The sequence below is a fragment of the Peromyscus maniculatus genome, chromosome 5 (assembly GCF_049852395.1).
Source record: "Peromyscus maniculatus bairdii isolate BWxNUB_F1_BW_parent chromosome 5, HU_Pman_BW_mat_3.1, whole genome shotgun sequence".
In the NCBI taxonomy this organism is placed as follows: Eukaryota; Metazoa; Chordata; class Mammalia; order Rodentia; family Cricetidae; genus Peromyscus; species Peromyscus maniculatus.
The window spans coordinates 55903991-55929570 of record NC_134856.1 but is presented as its reverse complement, the minus strand read 5'-3'; the positions used below and the strand labels follow the sequence as shown (position 1 = coordinate 55929570).

The 25580-nt window shown below is 49.5% G+C and overlaps 1 protein-coding gene across 8 annotated transcripts in view; it reads right to left on the bottom strand.

The window, feature by feature from the left end:
- Positions 1 to 2480: 2480 nt before the first annotated feature.
- Zc3h18 (zinc finger CCCH-type containing 18) overlaps positions 2481 to 25580 on the bottom strand; it is a 42467-nt gene continuing 19367 nt past the window's right edge. For 4 of the 8 annotated variants that reach the window (XM_006987382.4, XM_076572234.1, XM_016005911.3 and 1 more), the window contains 15 exons: positions 23807 to 23955; positions 23416 to 23508; positions 22535 to 22692; positions 20298 to 20415; positions 18514 to 18782; positions 13364 to 13555; positions 12446 to 12571; positions 9420 to 9524; positions 8972 to 9115; positions 8676 to 8741; positions 7264 to 7424; positions 6953 to 7152; positions 6471 to 6564; positions 3687 to 3783; positions 2481 to 3362 (listed from right to left, as the gene is read on the bottom strand). In XM_006987382.4, coding sequence (XP_006987444.1) covers positions 3164 to 3362; positions 3687 to 3783; positions 6471 to 6564; positions 6953 to 7152; positions 7264 to 7424; positions 8676 to 8741; positions 8972 to 9115; positions 9420 to 9524; positions 12446 to 12571; positions 13364 to 13555; positions 18514 to 18782; positions 20298 to 20415; positions 22535 to 22692; positions 23416 to 23508; positions 23807 to 23955 — 2171 coding nt within the window. In that variant the 3' untranslated portion in view covers positions 2481 to 3163. The remainder of the gene's footprint in view (positions 3363 to 3686; positions 3784 to 6470; positions 6565 to 6952; positions 7153 to 7263; positions 7425 to 8675; positions 8742 to 8971; positions 9116 to 9419; positions 9525 to 12445; positions 12572 to 13363; positions 13556 to 18513; positions 18783 to 20297; positions 20416 to 22534; positions 22693 to 23415; positions 23509 to 23806; positions 23956 to 25580) is intronic. The other 4 variants (XM_076572235.1, XM_076572236.1, XM_042277807.2 and 1 more) reach the window with 1 other exon arrangement.

The following is a 25580-nucleotide window of genomic DNA, read 5'->3' as shown; positions in this document are numbered from 1 at the left end:
GAGAGAAAGAGAATCAGAAATGGGGGAAAAAGAAACATCAGGAGGAAAGGCCCACTTCAGAGTGTCCCACTCTAGACCAGCCATCTGCCCCTCCAGTGCTACCTCCCCCAGAGAGGAGCCCAGAGGGGCCCCGTGACTCCTTAAGGCAAGGCCTATGTCAAGGCAGTACCAGTGGGAGGGCATCCCCTGACGGCCTCACCTTCTACCTCTTTTCCATCTTACCTCAGGTCCAGGAGAAGATAGGAACATCAACAGTGACTTTGGAGACATGTTCAACTAAGGCTCTGTTTACACTCTCAAGCTCCAGCTTACCCCACTTCCCAGGCAGGGAAACTGAGGCCCAGGCTAGCAGCAATTTACCCCAGGCTGTATAGCAAATGTGTTGGCAGAGCTGTGTTTTAGCCATGCTGGGATCAGCCTGCTCGGTGTCTGGTGTACTTAAGCACAGTCCCTATTGTCTCCCGTGTCCACCTCAGCTTTATTGGCACAGAGGGATCCTGAGGACAGAGGGAGGACACTGGGATGACCGGGTGGAGCCCAGGGTCTCAAGAGGCAAGGGGCCCATGTGCCTGCCAGGTACTAGCCTGGGACGTCACGGGGGCTAAGCTGGCCCAGCAGTTACTCTCAATGAGCTGTTCCACCTCTTCTGCCAGGTCCTAAGGCTGGGATCTGTGGACCTTGCTCTGACCATTTTCCAAACGGAACTCAGAAGACTTGACCGGGTCCCCTGCCTTGGCTTACAGCAGCTCCTTGCTGGTCCTGTGGCCTCACACTTGTGGCTGGCAGCTATCTTGTGCCCAGCTAATCCCATGCACAGATTCAATCCATTCTACCCAGCCCTTGAAATACAGGACACTCCTGGGCTAGCATGGCACCAGCATTCTGGCCTCTGAGCTCCCACGTTCCATGGGAGTACTGAGATGGCAGCAGGACATCTCCAGTCCAGCTTGGTCCCAGACGGTCCTGGAACCTTTGGTCTCTGTGCCCACCTGTCTTCCCACTCAAAGACTGTTTTGAATTTCATTTTAACCACTGGTGGCTGGGTGGGCAGTCTGAGGGATCTGAACACAGCCCTCCTGGCAGACACTGCCTAGGGCTGTGTGAGGATATAGAGTGGGATGTGGGGACCAGAACACACGCAAGTGTTGGAGGCAGAAGGTAGGTAGCCTTACTCCTGAGGTTCATTCGTTGTTGTTTTTTTCAAATATATACAATACTGTATGGAGGTCGAACAGTTAAGAAAGGAAGGAAAAAAAAAAAAAAAACAGATCAAGAAGTCAACCAGCTTCCCGTTGCCTTTGTCTTTATTTGTCTATCTCTCCCAGGTTAGGCAAGCCTGGAAAAGCCCCCAGGAGGAATGATGCTGAGCAGCCGCCAGTCCCGGCTGGGCAGGCCTGCCTGCCCACATCATGCTTCAGTGGCCTCTACACAGATCCTGCCCTGGCTGTGTGGGTCAGGAGAGCAGGAGGCCTGGAGACCTCAGGTTTCTCTGAGGGGTCACAGGCAGGGGTTGCTGTTGGTCCATTTAGAATTGCTAGGTGAGGCTGCAGCTCTCTTGGACCTGGGGTCCAGTCAATAGCAAGACTACTCCTCTGACTCAGTAGCAAGGCTACTGGGAATGTTTATAGTGGACTATCCTGGGTGAAGATCAGAGCTCGGGTTACTAAGATTGCTTAGCTGGTAGAGAGCTTGCCTTGCTAAGATGAAGGATCAGAGTTCAATCCTCAGAATCCATGTAAAATGCTACTTGTGCTGGGGGTGGCAGGGAGGCGGGTAGGTAGACAGGTAGATCCTAAGGACTTAAGAGACCAACCAGTCCAGTCCAACTGGTGAGCTCCAGGTCAATGAGACCCTGTCTCAGAAAGAGATGGAAGGCATTATTGAGAAAAGACACCCGAGGTTTCCTCTGGCCTCCTTCAGGCTTGGGGGCTTTGGAGCATGGTACTTCCTGGAAGGTGGTGATAGAACAAGTTGGAAGCACCACAGACCAGGAACATTTGCCTGGGAAGACATTGTGGTCTTGGCCTCGCCGGAGCTGTCTGCACTGGGCAGGCCTTATTGAAGTGTTCTCATGGTGAGGAGTGAACACCACGGAAGACACCGAGCGTCCCAGTCTTAACTAGGCTTTGCATACTCTGGACCCGAATACATGCCTGGGTCAGGGCCAGGCGATACATTCAAGAGTGACAAGTGGCTTTATGGCTGGGAGCAGTCTAGCCAGGGCTCCCTGCAGAGAGGTAGCTACCAACTCCCTCCAAGAAGTCAGCCACAAGAGCTGGGCTTATCTTTGTTCAACCACAGGATGGAAAAACGGAGGTTTAGACTCAAGCAGTCTGTGCCTGCTGGTTCCTATGAGTGACAGACATCAACTGCTCCAGGGCTGGGGTCTCTGCTAGAACGTTTGGTCCATTTTGAGCTAAGCATGGGTGCCCAGTGGGGAGGCAGCCCAGGCCCATGCAGACATCACCAGGACCAGAAACTGCTTATCAAAATATTTTATTTTAGGAGATCGCTCAAAAAAGACTCTCCACATTGGACAGACACCCCAACAATACCCTTGGCCTTATTTTATTTTTTTTTGTCTTTTGTTTTTTCCTTTTTAATCAACTAAAACAATTTGATGCTTAAAATAAAAGACAGGAAATGGTTTCCCAATCAGACTTTAGGCAAGAATATATATATATATATACTTCTGATCTGGGGGAGGTGGGGGGATGGTGCTGCCTGTAGTCCAGGAAATATTCTGCTTTCCTGTTCCCAGAAAGGAGACTCTGCTGGAAACACGCAGCCCAGGAGGCCAGCTGGGAGAAGTGAGGACGGAGGCAGAAGAGTGTGAGCCCAGCTCTGCGTGCCTAAAGCTCTTAAGTTATAGAGCTGGTGCTGCCCTGTCCGCCCGTCTGTCCGTCCGTCTGTCTGTCTGTCCGTGGAGACTGTTCTGGAAGGAGCTGGTTCAGTCTGATGGAGAGGTTGGGATTCAGCGTCATCTTCATCTTGTGTGTGGCTTCTTTTCCAGCTGAGAAACTTTTTTTTCTTTTTTAATTTTTAAAAAGAATCACAGCCAAAATAAGACATTAACTGGAAAATCCAAAATGGCTGCGCTTACCCTATTTTTTTTTTTTATAAAAACATTTAAGAGTCTACTCCAGGGAGTGAGCTGGGCTCACTACACTTTCCCAGGGATCTTGGCCCGCTTGCGAGCGATGGCATCCTCCACAGCCTTGAGCTGTTTAAGGAGCTCCTCCCGCCGTGACAGCGTGCTGGCTTTCCCTGACTTGGTGCCTGCAGCCGCAGTGTCGGTGGCTTTGCCGGGCACGCTGGTGACCTTGCTGGAACTCTTAGACTGGGGTGACAGTGGACGCTTCCTGTAGGATTGAAAAATGTGAGGGAGTAGATGAGAAAGAGCCTGCCTGGGATGAGCAGCCAGGGCTCCCCACTTCCTCTGTAGGGAGATAAGCAGGGTCTGGGCTAGCCCACAGCCTCTCCTAGTCACCCCACTATGAGGACACCCTGAGACTCAGTGCCCCTTGTCTAGGGCTCTTTGATAAGGTGGACTGAGCAGCACGCTCAGGTTGAGCCTGAGGGCTCTTCAGAGGAGCGGGTTGGGACTGCTGTCTGCTGTTCTTCCACAGCCTCCGTGTCTCCACATGCTAGAGCCTAGCGCCTATCCTGGATGAGCAGGGACTTACCTGTCCGCCGGGGCAGCAGGGGCTTTAGCGTTTTGGCTTCTCTGCCTCTCTGGTTTTGGGGAGCCCATTCTTCCCCCTGATTTCCGGTCTCGAGAACCTGGCCAACAGAGGAGAGAGTGAAACCACTGTTCTGTACTTGAGGCCACCAGAGGACAAAGTGTCAAGGTGGCCACGTGTGGTGTGTTATGACCCTAGCACTGGGAAGTAGAGGAAGGAGGATCAGGAGCTATCCTTGGTTACATCGTGAGTTTAAGGTCAACCTGGGCTACCACGAGGCCCACTCAAAAAGTCAAAGTGTCAGGATGGCTGGCACACTTCCCTTATAAAAAAAAAAAACAGGGAAGCAGACAAGGCAAGTGCTGCCTCAGAAAGCAGAGCTCAGGAAGCTGTGATGCACGCAGGCCTAGAGCTGGGCCTAGTTGTTGCTGTTTTATTTGGGGGGGGGGGTTGGGGAGGTGAGGGGGTATTTCTCTGTGTAGCTCTGGCTGTCCCGGAACTCACTTTGTAGACCAGGCTGGCCTCCAATTCAGAGATCCACATGCCTCTGCCTCTGACTGTTGGGATTAAAGGCATGTGCTTACATCACTGCATCACTGGGTCCCGTTTCATGGAGTACATTTTCTTTCTTTTCTTTATTTTTATTTTTGTGTGCATTGGTGTTTTGCCTACATGTATGTCTGTTGGATTCTGGAGTTATAGACAGTTGTGAGTTGCCATTTGGGCAGTGGGAATTGAACCTGGATCCTCTGGAAGAGCAGTTAGTGCTCTTAACTGCTGAGCCATCTCTCTGGTTTCCTGGAGTACACTTTTTTTTTTAGTTGTTTTTTTTTTTGAGACAGGGTTTCTCTGTGTAGTTTTGGTTCCTGTCCTGGATCTCGCTCTGTAGACCAGGCTGGCCTTGAACTCAGAGAGTGAGTGCCTCCCAAGTGCTGGGATTAAAGGCGTGTGCCACCACCGCCCGGCCGGAGTACTCTTTCTAATGAGACCTTCCTCAGCACACAGGTCTGACAATATGAGCAGAACCTGACAGTTCACAACTGGAAACAAACTCCAGAGTGGAGCACTCTATTCTACCAGTGGGAGACTGGCCTCAGGCTTGGGGCTAGGCAACACAGAGTGGAAGGCAGGGTCTAAGCATGAATCAAGGCAGTGGCCAAGGCTCTGACTCTGGGAAAAGAAGCCCCTTCAGGGTACAAAGCCTTAGGGTCCTGGCCCAGCAACCTGCCTGAAATGAGCTCCAGAACCCCCCAGCTTACAGCAGTCAGCTTCCTTCATATTTGCTTCAGGGAGAAAACATGGATTTTTGCTCTTCCCATCAAAGATGGGATGCCCCCATCTTTCCTGCTGGGCTTGATAGAGTGTCCCGGAGATCTGGGGTGGCGGGAGGGAGAGTCTCCAAGGTTAAATAATGACTCAGAGACACTGTGCCCTTCTCAAATCCCAATGAGCTTACGGTGTGCAGAGGCACAATTTGATCAGTCTGGAGTGAGGGCTTCTCTGACTTTGGATGTTGGGTATGCAGGCTCATTTTTACGTCAACTTGACACAAACTAGAATCATCTGAGAGGGAACTTCAACTGAGAAAATGCCTAAGATCTGGCTATAGGTAAGTCTGTGGCGCATTTACTTAATATGTAATTGATGTAGGAGGGCCCAGCTTATTATACGTGGTGCTACCCCTGGGCTGGTGGTCCTCGGTGCTAAAAGTAAGCAAGTTGAGCAAGCCAGTAAGCAGCACCCCTCCACAGCCACTGCATCAGCTCCTGCTCACAAGGTTACTGACGTCCTTCCATGAGGAACAGCAATGTATAAGCCCAATAAACCTTTTCCTCCCCAAGCTGCTTTTGGTTATGGTGTTCATCAGAGCAACAGAAACCCGGACAAAGACTTTGGGTGTTAGAACTTGCTCAGAAAGCCAATGCACATGCATTCATTTGCTTGTTGCCCTTGACTTTTGTTTTAATGCTGTGTCTCATGGAGCCCAGGATGGCCTGGAACTCTATGCAGCCAAAGATGGCCTTAAACTACTTTTTTTTGTGTTTGTTTTTGAGACAGGATTTCTCTGTGTAACAGTCCTGGCTGTCCTGGATCTCACTTTATAGATAGACGAGGCTGGCCTCGAACTCGCTGAGATCTGCCTGCCTTTGCCTTCCAAGTGTTGGGATTAAAGGCATGTGCCACCATGCCCTGCGGCCTTAAACTTCTAATCCTTCTGCCTCTACCTCTCAAGTGCTGAGATTACAGATGTACACACCATACCATTTATGTGGTGCTGGGGATCAAATACAGGGCTTTTGTGCAAGCACTCTACAAACTGAGTCACATATCCCCCTCACTCCCCATCTTGTTTGTATTGGAAGGGTTGTTCACCATTAACAAACTGTGTATGTCAATATACAGAGGCTTATTATCAGTAACTTTTTTATGGTGCTGGGTCAAACAGAGGGTCTTGGGCTCTAATACTGAGCTACATCCCCATACTAAAACCTTCTTATCATGTACAGCGGTATACACCTCTAACCCCAGCACTTTGGAGGCTGAGGCAAGAGGATCATGAGTTGGAGATAAAGCTGGGCTACAGAGCAAGATAATGTTTAAAAGCGAAATGAAAGCCCAGCTGCAATCTCTAGCGCTATAGCATGCATGACAGAACACACGCAATGGAGTTCTCAGGGTCCTCCCTCGTTTTCAGAACAGATGCAGTGTCAAGGCCCTGCAGGTGGGTCTTCTGGCTTATTTGTGGCACCCATGGTGTGCCTCAGGCCCTGGACCTGGGAGGCTCACCTCGGTCTGGGGACAAATTGGCCTTCTTGGCTGGAGGGCTCTGCCGGTCTTTGTCTGATGGCTCATAGCGCTTCCTGCTTCCTTTATCAGCCGCCTGAAACAGCACAGTACTGTGAGGGTGGTAGGGCCTGAGTGGTCGTTAGGCAAGGAAATGGGTGGCGGTGTATCCGTTGTCACCGGCGAATGGTTTTTTGCTCCCATGGTCCTCTTTCTGGCCCTGCTTCCCCCACCTCTATAAAGCAGTTCTGTGGCCCTTGTAACCATGTGATGGGGCCCTTTGTGCTGCATAGGGAAGTGCCTTGTAGGACCCCAACATGTCAGGCCTTGGCCCTTCCAGACAATGGAGCCTTGAAGGCAGGACCCAGGCACATGGACTGTAATTCTGAGGGGCTAACCTTTGGACCTCTCAGCTCGGGGGCAGGGTGGAATGCCTAGCACCCAGGTCCAGGTGCAGTAATACTGGCCTGTCCCCTTGATCTCACCTTATTCAGCAGTGTCAGCTTTATCTCCTTGTGGGCAACAAAGGAGCCCTGCTGGGGCTGCCCAGGGGCTGCCTGCTGAGGTGCCGCTGCCTGCTGGGAGGACTTCCCACCTGCTGGAGCTTTGGAGGACTTGGGTGGCTGTGTGGACGGATCCCGTTTCCGCTTTTCCTCTCTCACTCCATCTTCTTTCTTAGATTTCCCTGTCAACAACAAATCCTCAGTCATGGCTTCCTGTGCACATGGACAGTGAAATAGTCTCTGTTTCAAGTTCGCCCCTGAGCCCACACCCCCAGGGCAAGGGCCCTACCTACCTCTCTCCTTCTTGGTCTGGGCAGGGGTGGGGGATCGAGAGCTGGCTGAGGACACAGGACTGGCCAGGTCTGCATACATGTCCTCTGAGTCCACACTGTGCACTGAGCTGCTACTTGAGGTGGCGCTGGACACCGAGGAGACACTGCTCACACTCAGAGACCTAGACACACAAACACAGCAGTGTCCCTTAGCCCCATGCCGACTGCCAGACAGCTGGGCCACAGGCTGATGGCAGTGGGGGAGGGGGGTGTCTCTATGCTCGTCTTTACCCGATTTCCATGTTTAAGGAATGCACATCAACAGAGTAAGAGATCTCAGGGGACTTTCAGAGGTACTATACAATGAAGGGACAGCTATGTCATGAGCTGAGATCTCTACTTCACTAACCTGGGTGATACTATGCTAGGAAGGGAAATGTGACTAAGCCCTATCCAATGGTGATAAGGACACACTTTTAAGTTAGTTGATCACACACACACAACAGCTACAACCCATAATCCCAGTAACTGGGAAGGTGAGGCAGCTCTCTGTGAGTTTCAGGACAGCCGGGGCTGATAGTGAGACCTATTGTAAAACACCAAAAGCAGAACAGAAGAGGTGACGCCCGCTGGCAGGTGTGCTGGACCCCTATAGCCCCAGATTCCTGGGAAAGCTGATTAAGCCCAGGAATTCAAGCTCATCTGGGAAACAGGGAGTCTCCCAACCCCAAACCAAAACCAAACCTCTGGAGCTCAGTGGTAGAGCATTTGAGCAAAATGCAAGGCTCTGGGTTTCACCTTAAGTACCACCACCAAAAAAATTTTGGATGTTTAATTTGTAAATTAAACAAGCAGTGATAGTTTCACTGTCAGGGACAGTGAACATAGGGCAAAGACTGGGGGTGGGTGTGGGTGGGATGGAGGGGAGATGGTGATTTAGTTTTGGCACAGTGCAGGGTCACGACAGACCTACAACAAACACCAATCAGCTCTTCCTGAGGTCATCAGGGGCCAGAATAGAGAACAGAGGCAGGGAGCAGACAGAAGAGTTAAGAATTTCCTAGCTTTAACTGGAGAGCTGGCTCAGCGGTTAAGAGGACTGGCTGTTCTTCCAGAGCACTCGGGTTCAATTCAAGATTCCAAAAACATCAAGTTGACTCCATCTTCTAAATCCTTTCTGGTCTTACGGGCTCCTCCCAACTGCTTAGGGATCAGTAGGCCCAGAGAACAGTCTATCCTAGGGAAGGTGTGGACAGAGAACCTGGAACTGGCCTCACTTTGTCCAGCTGGGCTGTACTGGTCTAGTTCTCTTCCCCTAAGGTTAGATGCTCTCGTGTGAAGGGAGGCTATTCGCTCTGAGCTGTGTGTCCCTTGGACACTGAGGAGTCCCTAACATGGTCGGTGAGGGAAAAAGGTGAGACCAGGCAACTGACCTGGATCGGGAACTGGAACCACTGTAGCTGCTGCCGCTGCCACTGCCACTGCCGCTGAGTGTCCGCCTGCAACACAAGCCACAGTGCGCCTCAGAGGCAGACCTTGCTGGGACAAAGCCTTCCTGCACGCCATGGTCATGGGCCTAAGATGTGTTCCAGGTCAGGCTTCTGCGTCCCTGATGCTGCCTTGGCGATGCAATTACCTCCTAGGCTCTAGTTTTCATCAGCGTCTATTATCTGGCAGCATCAAGGACCAGGAGAACCTTACCAGGATTACCATAAGTTCACATGCTCACCTCCTTGGGGGAGTCCTGGTTTGCCGTTCCTTCCTCCTGGCTTCTCGAAGATCTCCCGGTTTGGCAGGCTCAGGGGCAGGAGCAGTAGTTTTGGTGGCCTGTGGTGGGGCTGGGGGTGGGGCTGGCTTCTTTAGTGACTTCTCCCTGTGAGGCAGAGGCAGTGTCAAGGCAGGATAGGGCTGGGGTCCCTGCTCAATGCACCCACATCTCAGGGCTCTGCAGTTCAGACATGGCACATGGCTGCCAAGGTCCATGCCACAGGGACCCAAGTCTAGGTGCTGAGCCCGTGCCTCCGCCCACCTCCTGAGAGCCTTCTCTGCTGCCCTTTGGAGGCTGCTTCACCTCTAGTCCAAGCACGGGATGGGAAGAGACAGTGGAAGAGGCTGGAAGCCTTGGAGACCCCACCGAAGTGGAGCACCATAGCGACCTGAGGGGGCTCAGGACTCACCCTGCTTTCCCGGGAGGCGGGGCCGGCTCCCCCTTGGTTCTGACTGGAGGTCTGTGTGGGGAAGGTGTGGGAGACGGGGATGGGGACGAGGAGAAGGACCGGGACCTGGGGAACAAAGAGAGTGTGAGGAGGAAGTCTGGTGCTTGGTAGATTCCCTCACTGGCTGGAGCTGGCACATCCCCTAGGAAATGGTTCTGATCCACAGAGAATTTAGGCTCAAGCTCAGCTGCTTCATCACCTGATAAAACACACACCCAGGAGGAAAGAGGGAAGGGTAGCGTGCAGCCTCAGGAAGGAGTGGGTGCTTGTATGCAGGAGAGGGCACATGGTTCTGCCTTAGCCAGGGGCCAAATGGGGTGAAGATGGCTCTGGCTAAGTGTGGGATCTGAGACACCTAGTAGCTGGGAGGTGGCAGAACTGGTAAGGGTCCCAAGCACTTGGTTGGCAGGCAAAGGCACAGACACAGAGGTCCCTAAGCAGTGACAGCATCACATAAGCAGGGAGTGTACAGCTGGGAGGAGATTATGACCAGACGATTTCCACACAAGTATTGTGTGTCAGCAGGGTAGACAAAGAGCCGGGAAAGGGGGCTGGGTCCAGGCGGAGTTTCCAGGATGGCATTCTGACAGTGAGATCACACTTCCGTCAAGAGGATGAAAGGGACTGGGTTGGCCCATGTTGCCTACTCAAAACCATCACACAGGATGCCCATTACTTCTAGCTGGGTGGTGCAAGCAGTGGGTCGGTTTCCTGCAGTTCTTCATGCTTCCATGTTCAAAGGCAGGTGCCCAGGAAACCTAGCACTTGCTCTTGTGGCCTTGCATTTGCTGCCTCACCTCTTGGGTCACTACTATGGGAGAACCTGAAAAAGCGCGACCCGAGCGAGGGACCCTCTGAGACGCACTGGTCTCGTGGCAGTTTACCAGACTCCTCTCCCCTCTCAGCGTACCCTCCTGAGTACAGCTTTGGGAGGGATTGCTACAGATGAACTTCAGAAAGGATAGCTGCTGAGCCCCCAGGCAGGGACTCCACTCCAGGTCTCCTTCCTCACTTGAAAGGAGGCTACCCAGGCCTTACAGGTCTCTAGGATAGTGCCAAGGGAGGCTAAGCTACCAAGAAAGGCGCAGCTACTGTGGGAAATAGCTAAGAAGATCATGGTCAATGGTGAGAATATGATGAAGCTTCTGAGCTATTGGTGGGATGGCGGAACATCCCCACTGGCATGTCAGCTCACACTTCCTGGGTTGACCTGCAAGACCCTCCCATGTCCTGCCTGCTATAAGACCCTCAACCCTCTGCTGTGCTCGATTTACCTGGAAGGATCAGAAACACCTGCAAAGTGAAACCTGGAGTCCTCTCCCTCTCTACCCTGTTCCAGCTGCCTCCTTGACCCAACTACCCCAACCTTAGGGCATGAAATGGGCACAGCGCTTTTGTTCCTGCTACCCTCTGCTACACTGTCAGCTGCTTGCTCAGAGGAAAGATCCCATACACAACTTTTCTCCAGAGTCTCATATTTTCTACAGTACCCTACATGACCTTTATCTCTCTCAGAGGCTCCCACAGGTTTTCCCTGTGCTCCCCACCCAGGCCCATGGCCACATCTGTCTGCTGCCCCCTCCCCCCCGACTGCGTACACTTGCAGAAGAAACCTGCCAATGTTTGGGCTCTCGGGTTTGTGCCAGCACACCTCTGGATGGCCTACATACACCTGCAGAGAAAGGTTACTTTTTTTCCCCATCCTGGTTGCTTGCTATTCTGCATTCTACCATGTCCATGAAAATAGGTCCACATGCAATTTACTCCACACCCCACAAAAGCATGAGCGAGCATCAGATGAGACAGCCTGGTGACCTCTCAGAACTGTTTTCTGATCCCCTCTATCATCACATCTAAAGCCACACCAGTTGGAGGTGGTGGCATACTTCTTTACTCCTAGCACCTGGAAGGCAGAGACAGGTGGGAATTTGAGGCCAGCCTAGTCTAATATATAGCAAGTTCCAGGCAAGCTAAGGCTACACAGTGAGACCCTTTCTTCCAAAAGAGAATAAATCTCAAAATTTCCTTTAAAAAATAAAGAAAGAAACAAACAAAGAAATAAAGCAAGACCATATGCCAGGAAGGGGTAACATTGCAAGGGACACAGAAGACAGAACATTTTATTCTCACACAGCTATCTAGTGATAATATGTCCTAAAGCAGAGGGCTGCGTGGCTTTCTGTGCACCAATTAATGACTAGGACTAAAGTACTTCCACCCACATACCCTACCAGCTTTACTGAATGCCGTGCCAAAGTTCTGACCCCTCTCAAGAGCTTACGGTGAGGACAGTGCTGGGAGGGTCCACAGTGGATCATCAGCTCAGTTCAGGGCTGGACCACTGAGCAGTCCCTACCCCTCAAGCCAGCCTGACCTCCACTGGTGGAAAGACCAAACCATCAGGTTTCCATGGGGGCAGGTCAAGCTGGATGCAGTGTTATGTGCTGGTAGAATTTTATTTAAAGTTTAGGAAGTATCTATTTTCTTTTTTTTCTTTTTTTTTTTTTTTTTTGGTTTTTTCGAGACAGGGTTTCTCGGTGTAGCTTTGCGCCTTTCCTGGGACTCACTTGGTAGCCCAGGCTGGCCTCGAACTCACAAAGATCCGCCTGCCTCTGCCTCCCGAGTGCTGGGATTAAAGGCGTGCGCCACCACCGCCCGGCGGAAGTATCTATTTTCAAAGGGGAAAATTCAACAAAAGTTTGCTCGACCCTCTTAGGGCTTTCTAGGATGATGGAAGCACTGCATATTTACCCCTGGACTCAACAGAGAGACATCTTATAGATGCAGGTCCTATGTCTAGTACCTGCAGTATATGCTGATTGGCATTCCAGTCCAAACTGCTTCTCAGTGTGTATTTACCAAAACCACTTTGGAAGCAGGCACCCAGGAACCCTGCCATATTTTACAGGGAGAAACAAGACCACTCCATCTGTCCAGAATGCCTGTCCCCACTGTACCTACTAGGAGCTCAGGAGGCTGGGACGTACCTGGACCGGCTTCCTGAGAACGAGCTGTGTCTGGAAGAGCGGCTGGAATAGGAGCTGTAGGATGAAGATCGGGACCGGGATCGGGACGAGCCAGAGCCAGAGTAGGATGAAGACCGTGAAGATGACCTGTGGGCCAGTGGACAGACAGAGTAGAGGCAGTGAAAAGGTGACCTTCACTACTACCCACTGGGGTGTGCTGAGCCAATGCTCTTTTAGTGCAGTGAGAGACAGCACACACAGAGACAGGAGAACATTCACAAACATGTACAGCAACACAGTGAGGCAGAGGTGATCCTGAGATAACCTACAGACACACTGCAGCATGATCACCCTACAGTGGAATGTAGCAGAGACCAATACTTGGGGGCCTGGATGTACCCATGTTCACTGGGTACCCTAGAGAATAGTGTGAGTTTTCAAGCTGACCCTACTGTTCACATGGCTGTGTCCCTGCGTCTGTCCACATACACACACCTCAGGCCCCTCCTAGACCCCATCTGGAACTCCTTCTTCAGGCAGGGAGACACAGCTCTTACCACCTACCACTCACTTCCTCATGTGTTCACACTAGAGGTCAGAGCCACTGAGGCAAATTCTCTGAAAAGCTGGAGGGAGTGTGCAGTTCTTCTGTCAGCAACCTAGCACCTTTTCCACAGGATCTGAGAGGCCTCTCTCCTACCTGAGAGAATGTATGTCTCTGGTAGCCAGCCAGAGTAGTATCTATACCATTCTGGGTCACCCATTCTACTTACTTTTGTATGTTCTGGGGGATGTGAAGTCCTACCAAAATTCCTGTTATCAGTCCCACCTAATATCCCCTTGACCTGTCCTTGGGCAGTGACCCCCCCATACACACACACACAACTGGCAGCCAGTGGTCATCAACAAGCCACTTGTCTTTACAGGTCCCTTCTTTACCTGGAGGAATTGGAAGCAGAAGCTGATGAGGCAGAGGTTTTGCGACGCCTTCGTGCCCGGCTTGGGGAGACTGACACACCAAGTTTCTTCTTGGGAGACTTGGATCGGCGCCAGGGGTCCTTCCACTCATCGGCTCGCTTTACCTGTGGCCCCACAGAGGTGGTCTCCTTCTTTGGTGGCTCAGCTTGACGGCTGGAATCACAGAGGGGTTCTCAATGCTCAGGCTGCTACCCTTCCCCAGCAATGCTGCTTCCGTGAAAGAGACTGGAAAGCCAGCACATTCAGTGAGTTTATTATAGAGATACCTGAAGAAGAGGTAACAGCACACCTAATCTCAGTTAGTTCCCTCCAGAAATGGTCTTAACTTTAATGCCATTTTTTTTTTCTTTCTGGGAGCATCCCCATTTTCTCTTAAGTCTAACAGTAAGTACTTTTAGGGGGTGCCATTACTTATTTCTATCTTTCTGACTATAGTGTCAGACAGGGATGGAGTTCATCTGGTTCAAACATGCTTATTTCTAGCGTTGGCACACAGTAGGTATGCAGTATTCATGAAATTAAAAGAAACAATCACTGTGTTTTCAAATTCCTGTTAACTAAAAAAGTTACCATGCTTTCAGCATTTTCTTTACATTTAAAGAGTCTGGTTCAACTGCAGCCAGGGAACTTCTTGATTAATGCATGGAAAGAGCGAGTATCCCAGGCCCTCCTCCCTAACAGGACTGGCCTCAAGTGCTCAGACAGGCTAAAGAAAAGGGCATCAAGGAAGGCTGCACTACCACCATGGAAATAAAAACCCTGCCTATTTATACTTCCAGAGCTACTATTTAGTCACCAGCCAGTGGCAGGCACCATGACCATTACCTGCTGAGGGGTCCAGGTAAGAACAATATCCAGTGTTGAAGGCTATCCCACAAGACATATGAAATGCAGATTGTGCCACTGTTATCTCAGCCCTAACCCCAAAAGCTAATGAATGCCCCAGGTATCTCTGGTGCTGCCTGTAAAGAAATGCAGGAAGGGAGTGAGAACCTAACGACCCGACATAGCAGTTCCCTGTCACTGGCCACTGGGTCAATTTTATACTTCCCAGATGGTCTCATTCTAAAAACTAAGCCGAGGGGCTGAAGAGATGTCAGCAGTGAAGAGCCCTGGCTGCTCTTCCAGAGGACCTGGGTTATATTCCCAGCACTAGGGGCTCACAACTGTCGGTAACTCCAGTTCTAAGATATTTTTTGACACACTCTTCCGGCTGCTATAGTCACTGCACAAATGTAGTGCACAGACATACATGCAGGCAAAATATCATACACATAAAAAAATACCATTATAAAACAAAACAAAAAAATCTAAACTAAGAAGAATGGACACCAGGGTCACTAGCCTCTCCACTAGTCATCTGCCCAGTGCAGCCTTTCCACACAGGAAGGAAATGGGAGGAATACCCTGGTAAGCGTGGAGTTCCCTCTTTTTTGGATGCAACCAAGTAAGTACTCAAACCTCTCTGCAGGGAGTCCTTCACTACCTCTAGAGATAGACACTGGGTCTCACTGAGAACAGGCAGGTACCTTCAGCAGGTGAAGGACAGAGCTGTGGATGGGCCTTGATCTTCTCATCCCTGTAGGGTGAGCATCTGAACCTAGGCATTCATAGTACCATCTTCATCTGAGTGGCTGGCTCAAGGCTCTCCAAGGAGGAGGGCTATCCACCATGTCCATGTGTGAGAGGGTGGCAACAGCATGCTGAATTTTGTTACTATAGACACCCAACTTTAGAAATTATTATTCCAGTGATTCCGTGAAGCACATGATCTGGTATGTGTTTTATAGCAATGATGCAAAACTTCCTTTAAAAGGTATTTAAGAGGTTAGAGATATAGCTTAGTGGTAGAGTGCTTTCCTAGCATGTGTGTACCATGAGTTCAATCACCAAAACAGAAAGAAAAGATATTGGAAGTTTAAAAAGCCAAAGTATGCAGATAAGTAATAGGCAGTAATCTGGACAAGTATGGGGAAGAATGGGGTGGGGTGTGGGCTCTGATCCTCAGTCAGGACTACAAATAATCAAGGTCAAATAAGAGGCTATGTGGATGAAACCATGGGAAATGCTAATGGCTTTAGACAGGATATCCAACGTAAGCCCCATATTTAGTGGTAGGTCTTTCAGAGGAATGACTGGATGAACCATCATTAAAGAATCCATTACCAGGCCGGGCGGTGGTGGCGCACGCCTTGAATCCCAGCACTCGGGAGGCAGAGCCAGGCGGATCTCTGTGAGTTCGAGGCCAGCCTGGGCTACTAAGTGAGTCCCAGGAAAGGCGCAAAGCTACACAGAGAAACCCTGTCTCGAAACTCCCCCCCCCCAAAAAAAAATAAATCCATTACCAGATTTACCCAAGGAAAAAGTTCATGTAACGTTTAGAGGAAAAGGCTGCAAGACTGACCTGCCCATCACTGCCAACAAGTTTGGCGACAGAGAACATCTAGACTACCAAGCTCCTGCATCAAGGTGTCTAGCTTTTGAGCCGATAGGCTAACACCACCCAGCTGACACATGAGTTGTGCTCTGAGTGATGACGGTCCACACTTGGAGTCTGCAGGAATGACACAGGCTGTATCTTTGCTTCCCAAGACACCCTGAGAAAACCACGTTGAACTCCCCTCTTAGTGGGGGATAATCACCCAGATATCCCATCAGACCTAGAAAAGCAGGGCAGAACACAAAACCACAGGAGGCTGTACCTCTCCACAGGTGCCCCAAAGCCCACTCACTGAGTGTGGTCTGTTTCAGGGCTGTAGTATGTGCCAAAGGGAGGAATGCTGGTCAGGAACTACAGCAGGAAGCTGATGGACAAGGACAAACTTGCCCTTCACAGATATTTCTAAAGGGGCAAAGAAATAACGGCACAGGTGATCTCTGGTTTTGACCTTCGGTGCAGCTGCAGCACACTCCTATCTCCCTGCAGCACAACCGCACATTCAAGGCTACCGGAACCTCTCTCTGCGGGGCAAGGGTCAGCTGTACCGCCCCAGTCAATGCTGAGGCTGGCAGCAAACGGGCCAAGAGTGGCACAAGGAAGTAAACTGCTGATGAGCAAAGCAGATACCCCACGTGTCTGGGAACTCCAACCCGGACAGCTGCCAAGTCTGGGGTCAAAGAATAAAGAGCAATAGATGGAAAGTCACTTCTAAAATGAGGAGGACTAAACATCTAATAAAGACAGGAAGAGGGAACTCACAGCATCTGGGTTCTTCCCTTCATTTTTCCCTCCTACCTTAATCTGCCAACACCCGAGGAGCATGCACTTTGGCTTATCTCCCAGGAAACTGTACAGATTTCCCCAGGGCTGCCCCATCTGGTCACACTGCATACACTGTGTCCTCATCTCAGTGGGCGGTACCCACTGCATCTCTTCATGTCCACTTATCATGTGAGTAGCTAATGGTTTCCACCACACATGGATGACTTCTACTGGCTAAAAAAACTCTCAACTCAATAACTGCTTCTTCCCTCTGGAAGGTCCCTGGAAATTCAAGTCCTAGGTATTCTCCATCCTGGTTTGCCATTACTTCTTATGGTATGGCCCTCTTCCCAAAGTTGACACTTGCTGTCTGGTCCTCTTTTCTAGCCCCACATATATAACACCAGACACCAGGGATCTAAGTATATCTTGCTGACATTTCTCCACCCTGTGTCCTAAAGACACTGAAGGACAACACATGCCAGCTGAATGAGACATCAACAAAACCCAGAGCAGGTAGGGCATGGTGGCACATGCCTTTATCCCAGCACTCTGGAGGCAGAGGCAGACAGATCAAGGCCAGCCTGGTTTACATACCTAGTTCCAGGACAGCCAGAACCACACAGACACTATAAAAATACAAGAGTACCGGGAAGTGGTGGCGCACGCCTTTAATCCCAGCACTCAGGAGGCAGAGCCAGGCGGATCTCTGTGAGTTTGGGGCCAGCCTGGGCTGCTGAGCGAGATCCAGGAAAGGCACAAAGCTACAGCAAAACCCTGTCGCGAAAAAACAAAACAAAACAAAAAATACAAGAGCAAAATCCTGTCCTGTAGCTTGAATTACTGACCAACTGACCAAACCAGAAGGCCCAAGTCCAGTCCTGAACTGCAAGTGCTGGACCAGAGCAAGACTTTCCCACAATCTACCACTTTGACTCAGAATCTGAAAAGGTATTTGACGATACTCATAAACCAGTGAACCCAGAGACACAGAACTGGTAACAAATGACAGCAAAGGTAACGTAGCCCCAGATCATGTGTTCTGGGATGGGTGGAAAGAACAACAAAAGTAGCTGGGCACAGTAGCACAGGCCTGGAATCACACCAGTTTTGAAACCGACATAAGAAGGATCCTAAGTTCAAGGCGGAGCTCCACAGATAAAAACAACACTACAAAGTCACTGTATTGTTTCAGGGGTCGGTAAGCCTACCTAAATGCATTCGGACGTTTACAATGCTATGCACACTGCCTTTGACTCTTCATCTCACTTCTCCACTCCCACCCCTGCTGCCCTGCAGAGGATGCAGAAGGGACAGATCCAGCCTGATGGGACAGCACCATGGAGAGAGTGGCTTGTTAGGAAAACTGTCTGTCAGGCCCTCCAACAGTTACTAGATGACCCAGCAGCTCCTCCCATAGGTAACCAAGAAGGAAAATCCACATTCACACACAAAAGTGCACACAGATGTTCATACCTACAACTGTCAAACAGTGCCAACAACCCAGGCAGCGGTGGCTCACGCCTTTAATCCCAGCACTCGGGAGGCAGAGGCACACGGATCTCTGTGAGATCTCGTGAGGCCAGCCTGGTCTACAGAGCGAGATCTAGGACAGGAACCAAAACTACACAGAGGAGCCCTGTCTCGAAAAAACAAAAAAAAAGTTTCAACAACCCAATGTCCACCAACAGACAGACAAGAAAAGCAACTGAGGCACAGCCATAGTGCTTTCTGAAAATACAATTTAAGAGAAAAAAACCGGACACAAAGCCTACAGTGAACGGCTCTACATCCACACCAAGTCCTAAACACGCAGGCTGATTCAGGGAAGCAAGGAGCTGTTGCCTCAAGAGCTTAGAAGAGGCCACAGGGCAAGACATGCTGATAGATGGGAAGTGGGGTGATCTACCTTGGTGGCTGCGGGGACCGGGGCTTCGGCTTCTCCTTGTCCTTGTCCCGGTCCTTGTCCCGGTCCCGGTCTCGGTGCTGCCGGTCCTTCTCATCTCGCTTGGCTCGCTCTCTCTCCCACTCCTCTTTCCTCCTCTGCCGCTCCTTGTCCCGCTCACGCTCCCGTTCTCGCTCGCGCTCCCTCTGCCTTCGCTCACGCTCTCGGTCACGCTCCCGTTCCCGCTCCCGTTCTCGTTGTCTGTTCTCTCGCTCCCGTTCCCTCTCCCGTTCCTGGGTTAAAAAGCCAAATATAGATGCCAAATTACACACTATTTGGTGGAAGTGCAGAGAAAACAGGGAGCAGGTAGGAGGATGCTCTCAGGAGGCCATTTTATTCCCAGTGTCTCCTTAAGACAACTTAGCTGTGTCTGACAGCAAAGGCCGGCAACTAGGAGACGAAGGCAGGAGGATCTCAAATTCACGCAAGCCTGGGTCAAGTGAGAGCCGATCTGAAAGCCACAGATCTAGTATGTCCAAAGGTTTGATTCCCAGCACCACATAATACACACACACACACACACACACACACACACAGACAGACACACACAGACAGACACACACAGACAGACACACACACACACACACACACACACACACACACACACACACACACACACACACACACACGACAATATGTTAAAAAACCAGGAATGCATACAACTTAAGAGTGAAGTTACCCCAACCAAATAACAACAGAACTTTGTCAATACCAGTCTGGTATGAACTCTATACCACAGGCCCTCCCATGGGTGACCAGCTCATTCTTAGGATGGAAGTCTCAATGGCTGCCCATGTGGGCAAGCCCACACCACAGTGCTTCATGAACAATGTACTGAAGGAAGTGTGTGCACCCCTAATGCACTCCCCCGCTGCTGACCTGTTTCCTGCTTTAACAGTCAACATTCAAACAGTTCAGGCACAGCCCGGCTGACAGGCTCTGGGCCTTGGCGACCTTAGGAGACATCATGCGCACTCCCGTCCATTCCTGCCACCTGTGTCGCTAGATACAACAGAGAACAAGTACCCGCACCCTGCATCCTACCTCCAAGAGGAAAGCTGTAATGTTGTAGTTCTGGGACAGGTGTGAGTCTGCACAGCTCTCTACCTATGGGCTGCTGGGGCTGCCACATGAGTCACAGCACATAACTGCTCAAGGGCTCCTAATAAGCCTTTCCTAAAGCAGACTTTCCGAGCAGGTTGACAGCGAAGATGGAACGGGCAGTCTGGCACACACAGATCTTTATACACACTAGGTTCTTGGGAGTCTTCACTAGACCGGTATGGCAAGGCCAGCCAGAGGCACATCCTTAACCAGCAGGCTAGAGGGCAAGAATGGTGCTACACACAAGTACATTACTCAGAGACTTCCAAGAGCGACACACTCACAAAGGTGACAGTCTCCTGAAAACCAGCATTAATGCCTTCCTTACGAGCAAATCTTATAAAACCATGGCAAAAACAATGATTCCACGAAAGGCCACCAGACATCAGAACATCACAAACACAGCCAGTGGCTCCCTACATGACCAATGTGGGCTCAAATTCAGGACTTGTGGCTCAATACATTTTGTTAACTGAATAAGCTCAAAGGAAACATACCACAGGAAGGGCTGACTGATGACAGGTAAGGGAAGTACACACCACTGCTTGTATGGCTGAGGCAGGAGGATTATGAATTTGAGGCTAGCCTAAGGTACATAGTTAGACCCCATCTATGGGAAGTTTTAACATGTGGATCATACTTACGCGATAGTTATGATACGGCTCTGCTTCTGTATACTGCACCCTGAAATTCTCGTACTGTCCACCACGCCAAAAACGCTCTATCTCATAGTCATAATAAGGATCTGCATAAGGCTCAAGTCTGAAAAAAGAGCCAAAAAGAAGGAAATCGTATCATTTAAGAATGCTACAGCAAAAATTCTACATAAAAGACAAGCTAACAGACTCCAACCCCATGTGATGAAAATAATACACCGTGACCAAGTGGTGTAACCACAGCTAAGAACACAAGGCTGACGTCAGAATTAGGACATCCACCACCACTGCACATATCAGTCACTGGGGAGGAAAAGCCCTGGGACTATCCACGAGGGAAGACAAAGACAAACCTCCTGTATGCATTTCCGGAGAAAACACTCAACAAATCCTTAAAAGCACTTTTAAGGACCGTCAGGATGGCTCAGATGGTGAAATACTTGCTGTACAGCCCGACGATTTTCAAGTGTGGTCCAGGGAAACCATGAACATTAATTAATCCCACAAAGCTGTCCTCTGACCCCCACATGTGTTGTGGCACTCTTGCCCACACACCACAGATCACTGCATATATACATACAAAATAACAACAGCAGCAGCAGCACCTTTACAACCAAAGCTGGAGAGAAGCATCGAGGAGTTCCCTGAGCATTAGGATACCGTGGGACCTATGACCATCTGCCAGTGTGTGCAGGCAGTGATGGCAAGATGAGCCCAGAGAGGTGGGAACACAGCAAAACCGTCTCCATTCGCCATCCTGTGACACTACACCTTAACAGTCTATGACAGAGCCAATTCACACAACCGTCCACCCACTGACCTCAACAAAGCAGGACAAGAGCTTAACATGGGAACCTATGTCCTCACATACAGCTCGCCAGCTAATGAGGAGGCAGTATGCATTTACAACAGCAGAGGGAAGGTGCTTGGGAATGACACAAATTCAACCAGAAATGCAGATCTCACTCCAGAAAGTCACAAAGAGGCAACTAATTGAAAAGACATGACAGGGTACTCATCACCATGCTGGTTCATCCTGCATTGGGACATAAGCATATCCCAAATAAAAACCAACGAGCACATTCATGGGATAGATGGTTACGCTGTCAGCCTGGTTCACGTGAGAAAGAGACACAAGCCCAGCCAAGGAAACTCTACAATAGAGAAGACACCCTCTGAAGCACGCCAACACCTGAAAGAGCTCCACAATCCTATGTGCTTCATTTAGTGCAGGGGGACAGCAGGCCCGGGGACACACACTAATGTGGCTTCTCTCATTGTCCCAGTGAACAACGTGGATACCTGACTACTCTCACTTCAAAATCCTGCCACTGTACTGGTGAGATAGTTTACAGACTAGGGGAAGTATGCAATTAATTAAAAGTAGAATAACTGTAACAATGTCACAAAAATTGATATGCTGCTTACTTTTAGAATTCTCATTCAGTATTTCTGAACTTGATGAGCCAAACCACAGACTGCAAAGCTATGCCATATACCAAAATTTACCTCTTTACCCTCCCAGTGGATTTCCATCTGGGCAGGCACGGACCCAGCACCTGCCCTACTCAATGTGTCCTCAGAACCACATAAGTCCTCTGTTGAGGGGGTTTTGCTCCTTTTTTGAGATAGGGTTTCTCTATGTAGCCTTAGCTGTCCTGGAACTCTCTCTGTAGACCAGGCTGGCCTCACACTCAAGAGATCCACCTGCCTCTGCCTCCCAAGTTCCCAAGTGCTGGGATTAAAGGTGTGCACCACCACTCCCAGTTCTGTTGAGATTTTTTAAAGACCAGCATTAAATGTCTGAGGAGGGACTGAAGAGGTGGCTCAGTGGTTAAGAGCACTTGCTTGCTGCTCTTCCAGAGGACATGAGTTTGGTTCTCATGTTGGGCAGCTCACAACAGCCTGTAACTCCAGCTCCAGACCCAACGCCCTCCTTTGGCCCCATGGATACATACACACATACACATGTATCTTTAAAAAAACAAACAACCAAAGAAACCAAAAATCTCATTCTCCAAGTAACTGAGGAAGAGGTGAGGAGACAGAGGCATAGACTGAGCCTGTAGGAACTTTGGGAGTGCACCCCAGAGGTAGCCTTCCTGCATGGAACGTAAGCATCTCCTCCACAGAAGCCAGAGTGGTGGAGACCATGCCCTTGGGACTTGTGTGTGGCTACTCCTGACAGGACATGAACGGGCCAGGGCAAGCAGAGGATTCCTTACGTTGTGTCTCTGACATCTCTTGGGACCCTAGAATTCCAATCTCGGAAGACTTCGTTTTCCTTGTCAAACTCCCGGTCGTCTTCACCAATGGTCACTGTGAACCTTTTTTCTTCAAAGTCAGGCTCCTGCTCTTTCCGAATGGTTGCTTTTTTTAAAACCTAGCACCAAAAGAAGATAGTCATCAGTGTGAAATAAAGACCTCCAAAGTCACTGAGAGGAACACAGGGAACCCGAGACCTGCAGCAAAGTACAGCACCAGTGCCAAAGGGTACCGGCAAACACAGGACTCCAGTGTTCTCCTGCAGGCCTCAGAGGAGGCTGGTCTAACAGGTCTGCATGACTTTTCTACGCAAGTGAGCATCTGGGATAGCACAGGGACCCCAGAAGGCACGTAAGCAAGGCCTTTATTTCCATCTCCCTCAAGAGAGAACTTGGGCACTGAGAAAACAAGGCTGGGTGTTAACAGACACTGATACAAGGTGGGTATTGGGAGCCACAGTGGGCAGCAAAAGGAGGCCTGAGAGAGCTATTAAGAGCAGACACTGGGTGTCTCAGGAGGACAGGGAGGAAGTCCTACAGAATGGCAGGGATTGTCTCACTGCCTGGGGTAATGGTCAGAGACAATTCATCTTTTGGGTTGCCCATGACGCCTAAAAATGTTGTGTCCAGGGAGGTTCTCTGGCCTACTAAGATTTACCTGTGACTAGACCTGCCATGCAGAGATGGCTAAATACTAGTTCTCCTTCTCTATTAAAGGAAGCCCAGAAATGTTCATAGCTTCTCAGGCCTCACTGAGTTTCCATACTCTCTGGATCAAAGCTATGCCAGTCCTGCCAGGACCACCACTGTGTTCTCCCTCCCAGAGTGCATTGAACTCTTACCTCCTTTGCGTGTCTGAGTCCGCGTTCCCAGGCACTCTCTGTTGGGGGTTCTGGAGGGGGTGGAGGCAAAATTTCATCAACTACTGGCCCACCCTATTAAAAAATAAGAAGAGAAATATTGAGAAAGTACTTAAAAACCTATTAAGAAATGGGGCAAAACAATGAAAAGACAAGCCAGCCAGCCACACACACCTGGCTTTCCTAGCCCATCACCCATGTGCCCTGAAACATCCAAGGCTACCTCTACACAAGCACAAGGAACCCTGAAAGGTGCCCCTTGACTCTCGGGTACAAGATGCCTTTTCTATAAGGACCACATGTGTCTTCAGCCCAAGATCCAGACAGAACTCAGGTATCCCATCTGGTGTCAACAAAAGAGGAGCTCACGCACCCAAGGGTTGGCAGGCATCAGTGGGTGAGGTCCAAGAGGCGGGGCACCGTTGGGTGGAAAAGGTTCAGCTTTGGTGATGAGGGAGTAGTTCCCCTTGTCATTCACTCCAGGGTGTATAAACCTACAGTTCATTCCCCAGGTGCAGTTCCCTAGGGAAACAAAAGTCCAGTGAGAAAAGATGCCAAGAGCACAACTGTTGGAGGGCGGCAGCTGGGGTGCTTACTGACAATTTGGGAAGCACCCATCAACCCATTCCTGCTCCCACAGGTCATTGGGCCTCCGCCCAGAGAGCCTCAGGCCAATAACAGCCCAGCCTACCTCTCCTGCTGTGGACACAGGTGTCCCACAGTCCTACAGAGGTGAGCAGGGCAGGTCTGGGCCAATGGGTCAAGCCAGGTACTTCCATGAGATACCATTCCCTTGATGAGAGTCCCTGCTTGGACTCCCAGGGCCTATTCAGTCACTCTGCAGGTTCTATATCCATGGATTTACCACCCAGAGATACAAAATATTCTTTCTGTTGCACTGAACATGTGTAGACACTGTAGAGACATTTTTGTGTTTCTACTCCTTAAACAATACAGTATAAAAAGGACTTATTTACACTGTGTCCAGGATTGTAAGTCACCTAAAGAGGGCTTAAATTACAGGAGGGTATATATTACACTATCTTGTAATAGGGACTTGGATAGCCTCAGATCTGGCATCCATGGACATTCTGGATCCAATCTCCCATGGATACTATAGGACAACAGGGCACATCAACTATCTGAGCACTGATTAAAGCAGAGAAGCCAGAGAGTCTCTAGAGCTAAGTGCAGAGGCAACACTAGGGCCTCTAGGGAGCTTCACCAGGTGCCTGGACATTTATTTTGACTGTGCTGAGGTAGAAATCATGGGAGGCACAAATATTACCAGATCTCTGTTGACTCTGTCCCAGGGTAGCCCTCTCTAAACCATTCAGGATTATTTCTGGTCCTTAAAAAGTATGTGAATAAGAGGGGCCTGGAGAGATGGCTCAGGGGTTAAGAGTACTGGCTGCTCTTCCAAAGGATCTGGGTTCAATTCCCAGCACCCACAGGGCAAGTCACAACTGTCTATAACCCCAGTTCCAGAGGATCTGACACCTTCACAGATACACAGCAGAACACCAATGCAGGTAAAATAAAAATAAATAAATCACTTAAAACAAACAAAAATATATGATAAATTAAGCTACTTAAATTTATCAAATCAACCAAAATACAATTGAGCTTTTTACACTTTGCTCATCAAAGTATAAAACCCCAGCACTACTAAAGGGAGCCACTCAATTTTTCAGTACAAAATGCTAAGTGTCTCAGATGTACGAAGTATCACAAAAAAAAAAAAAAAAAAAGTCCCATGTACACACTATTAGAAGCATCTAAGATTTAAACACACTTCCTAGTTTAATACATATTATCTGTTTTTTTTTTTTTTTTTTTTTTTTTTTTTTTTTTTTTTTTTTTTTTTTGGTTTTCTCTGTGTAGTTTTTGGTGCCTATCTTGGCTCTCTCTCTGTAGATCAGGCTGGCCTTGAACTTGAAACAGATATTCCAGTTGAACATTTTTGCTAACAAATCATGAAACAAGGCAAGTTTCATCTTTAAATACCATTGACTACTGAAGTCTGAGTTAAAAACAACTCAACACAAAGTAAGAACATACTGATATAAAGCACAAAATATACTCAATATTGTTTCCTTGCAAACACAAAAATGATATTTTTTTTTCATTCCTAAAACTATTTAAGG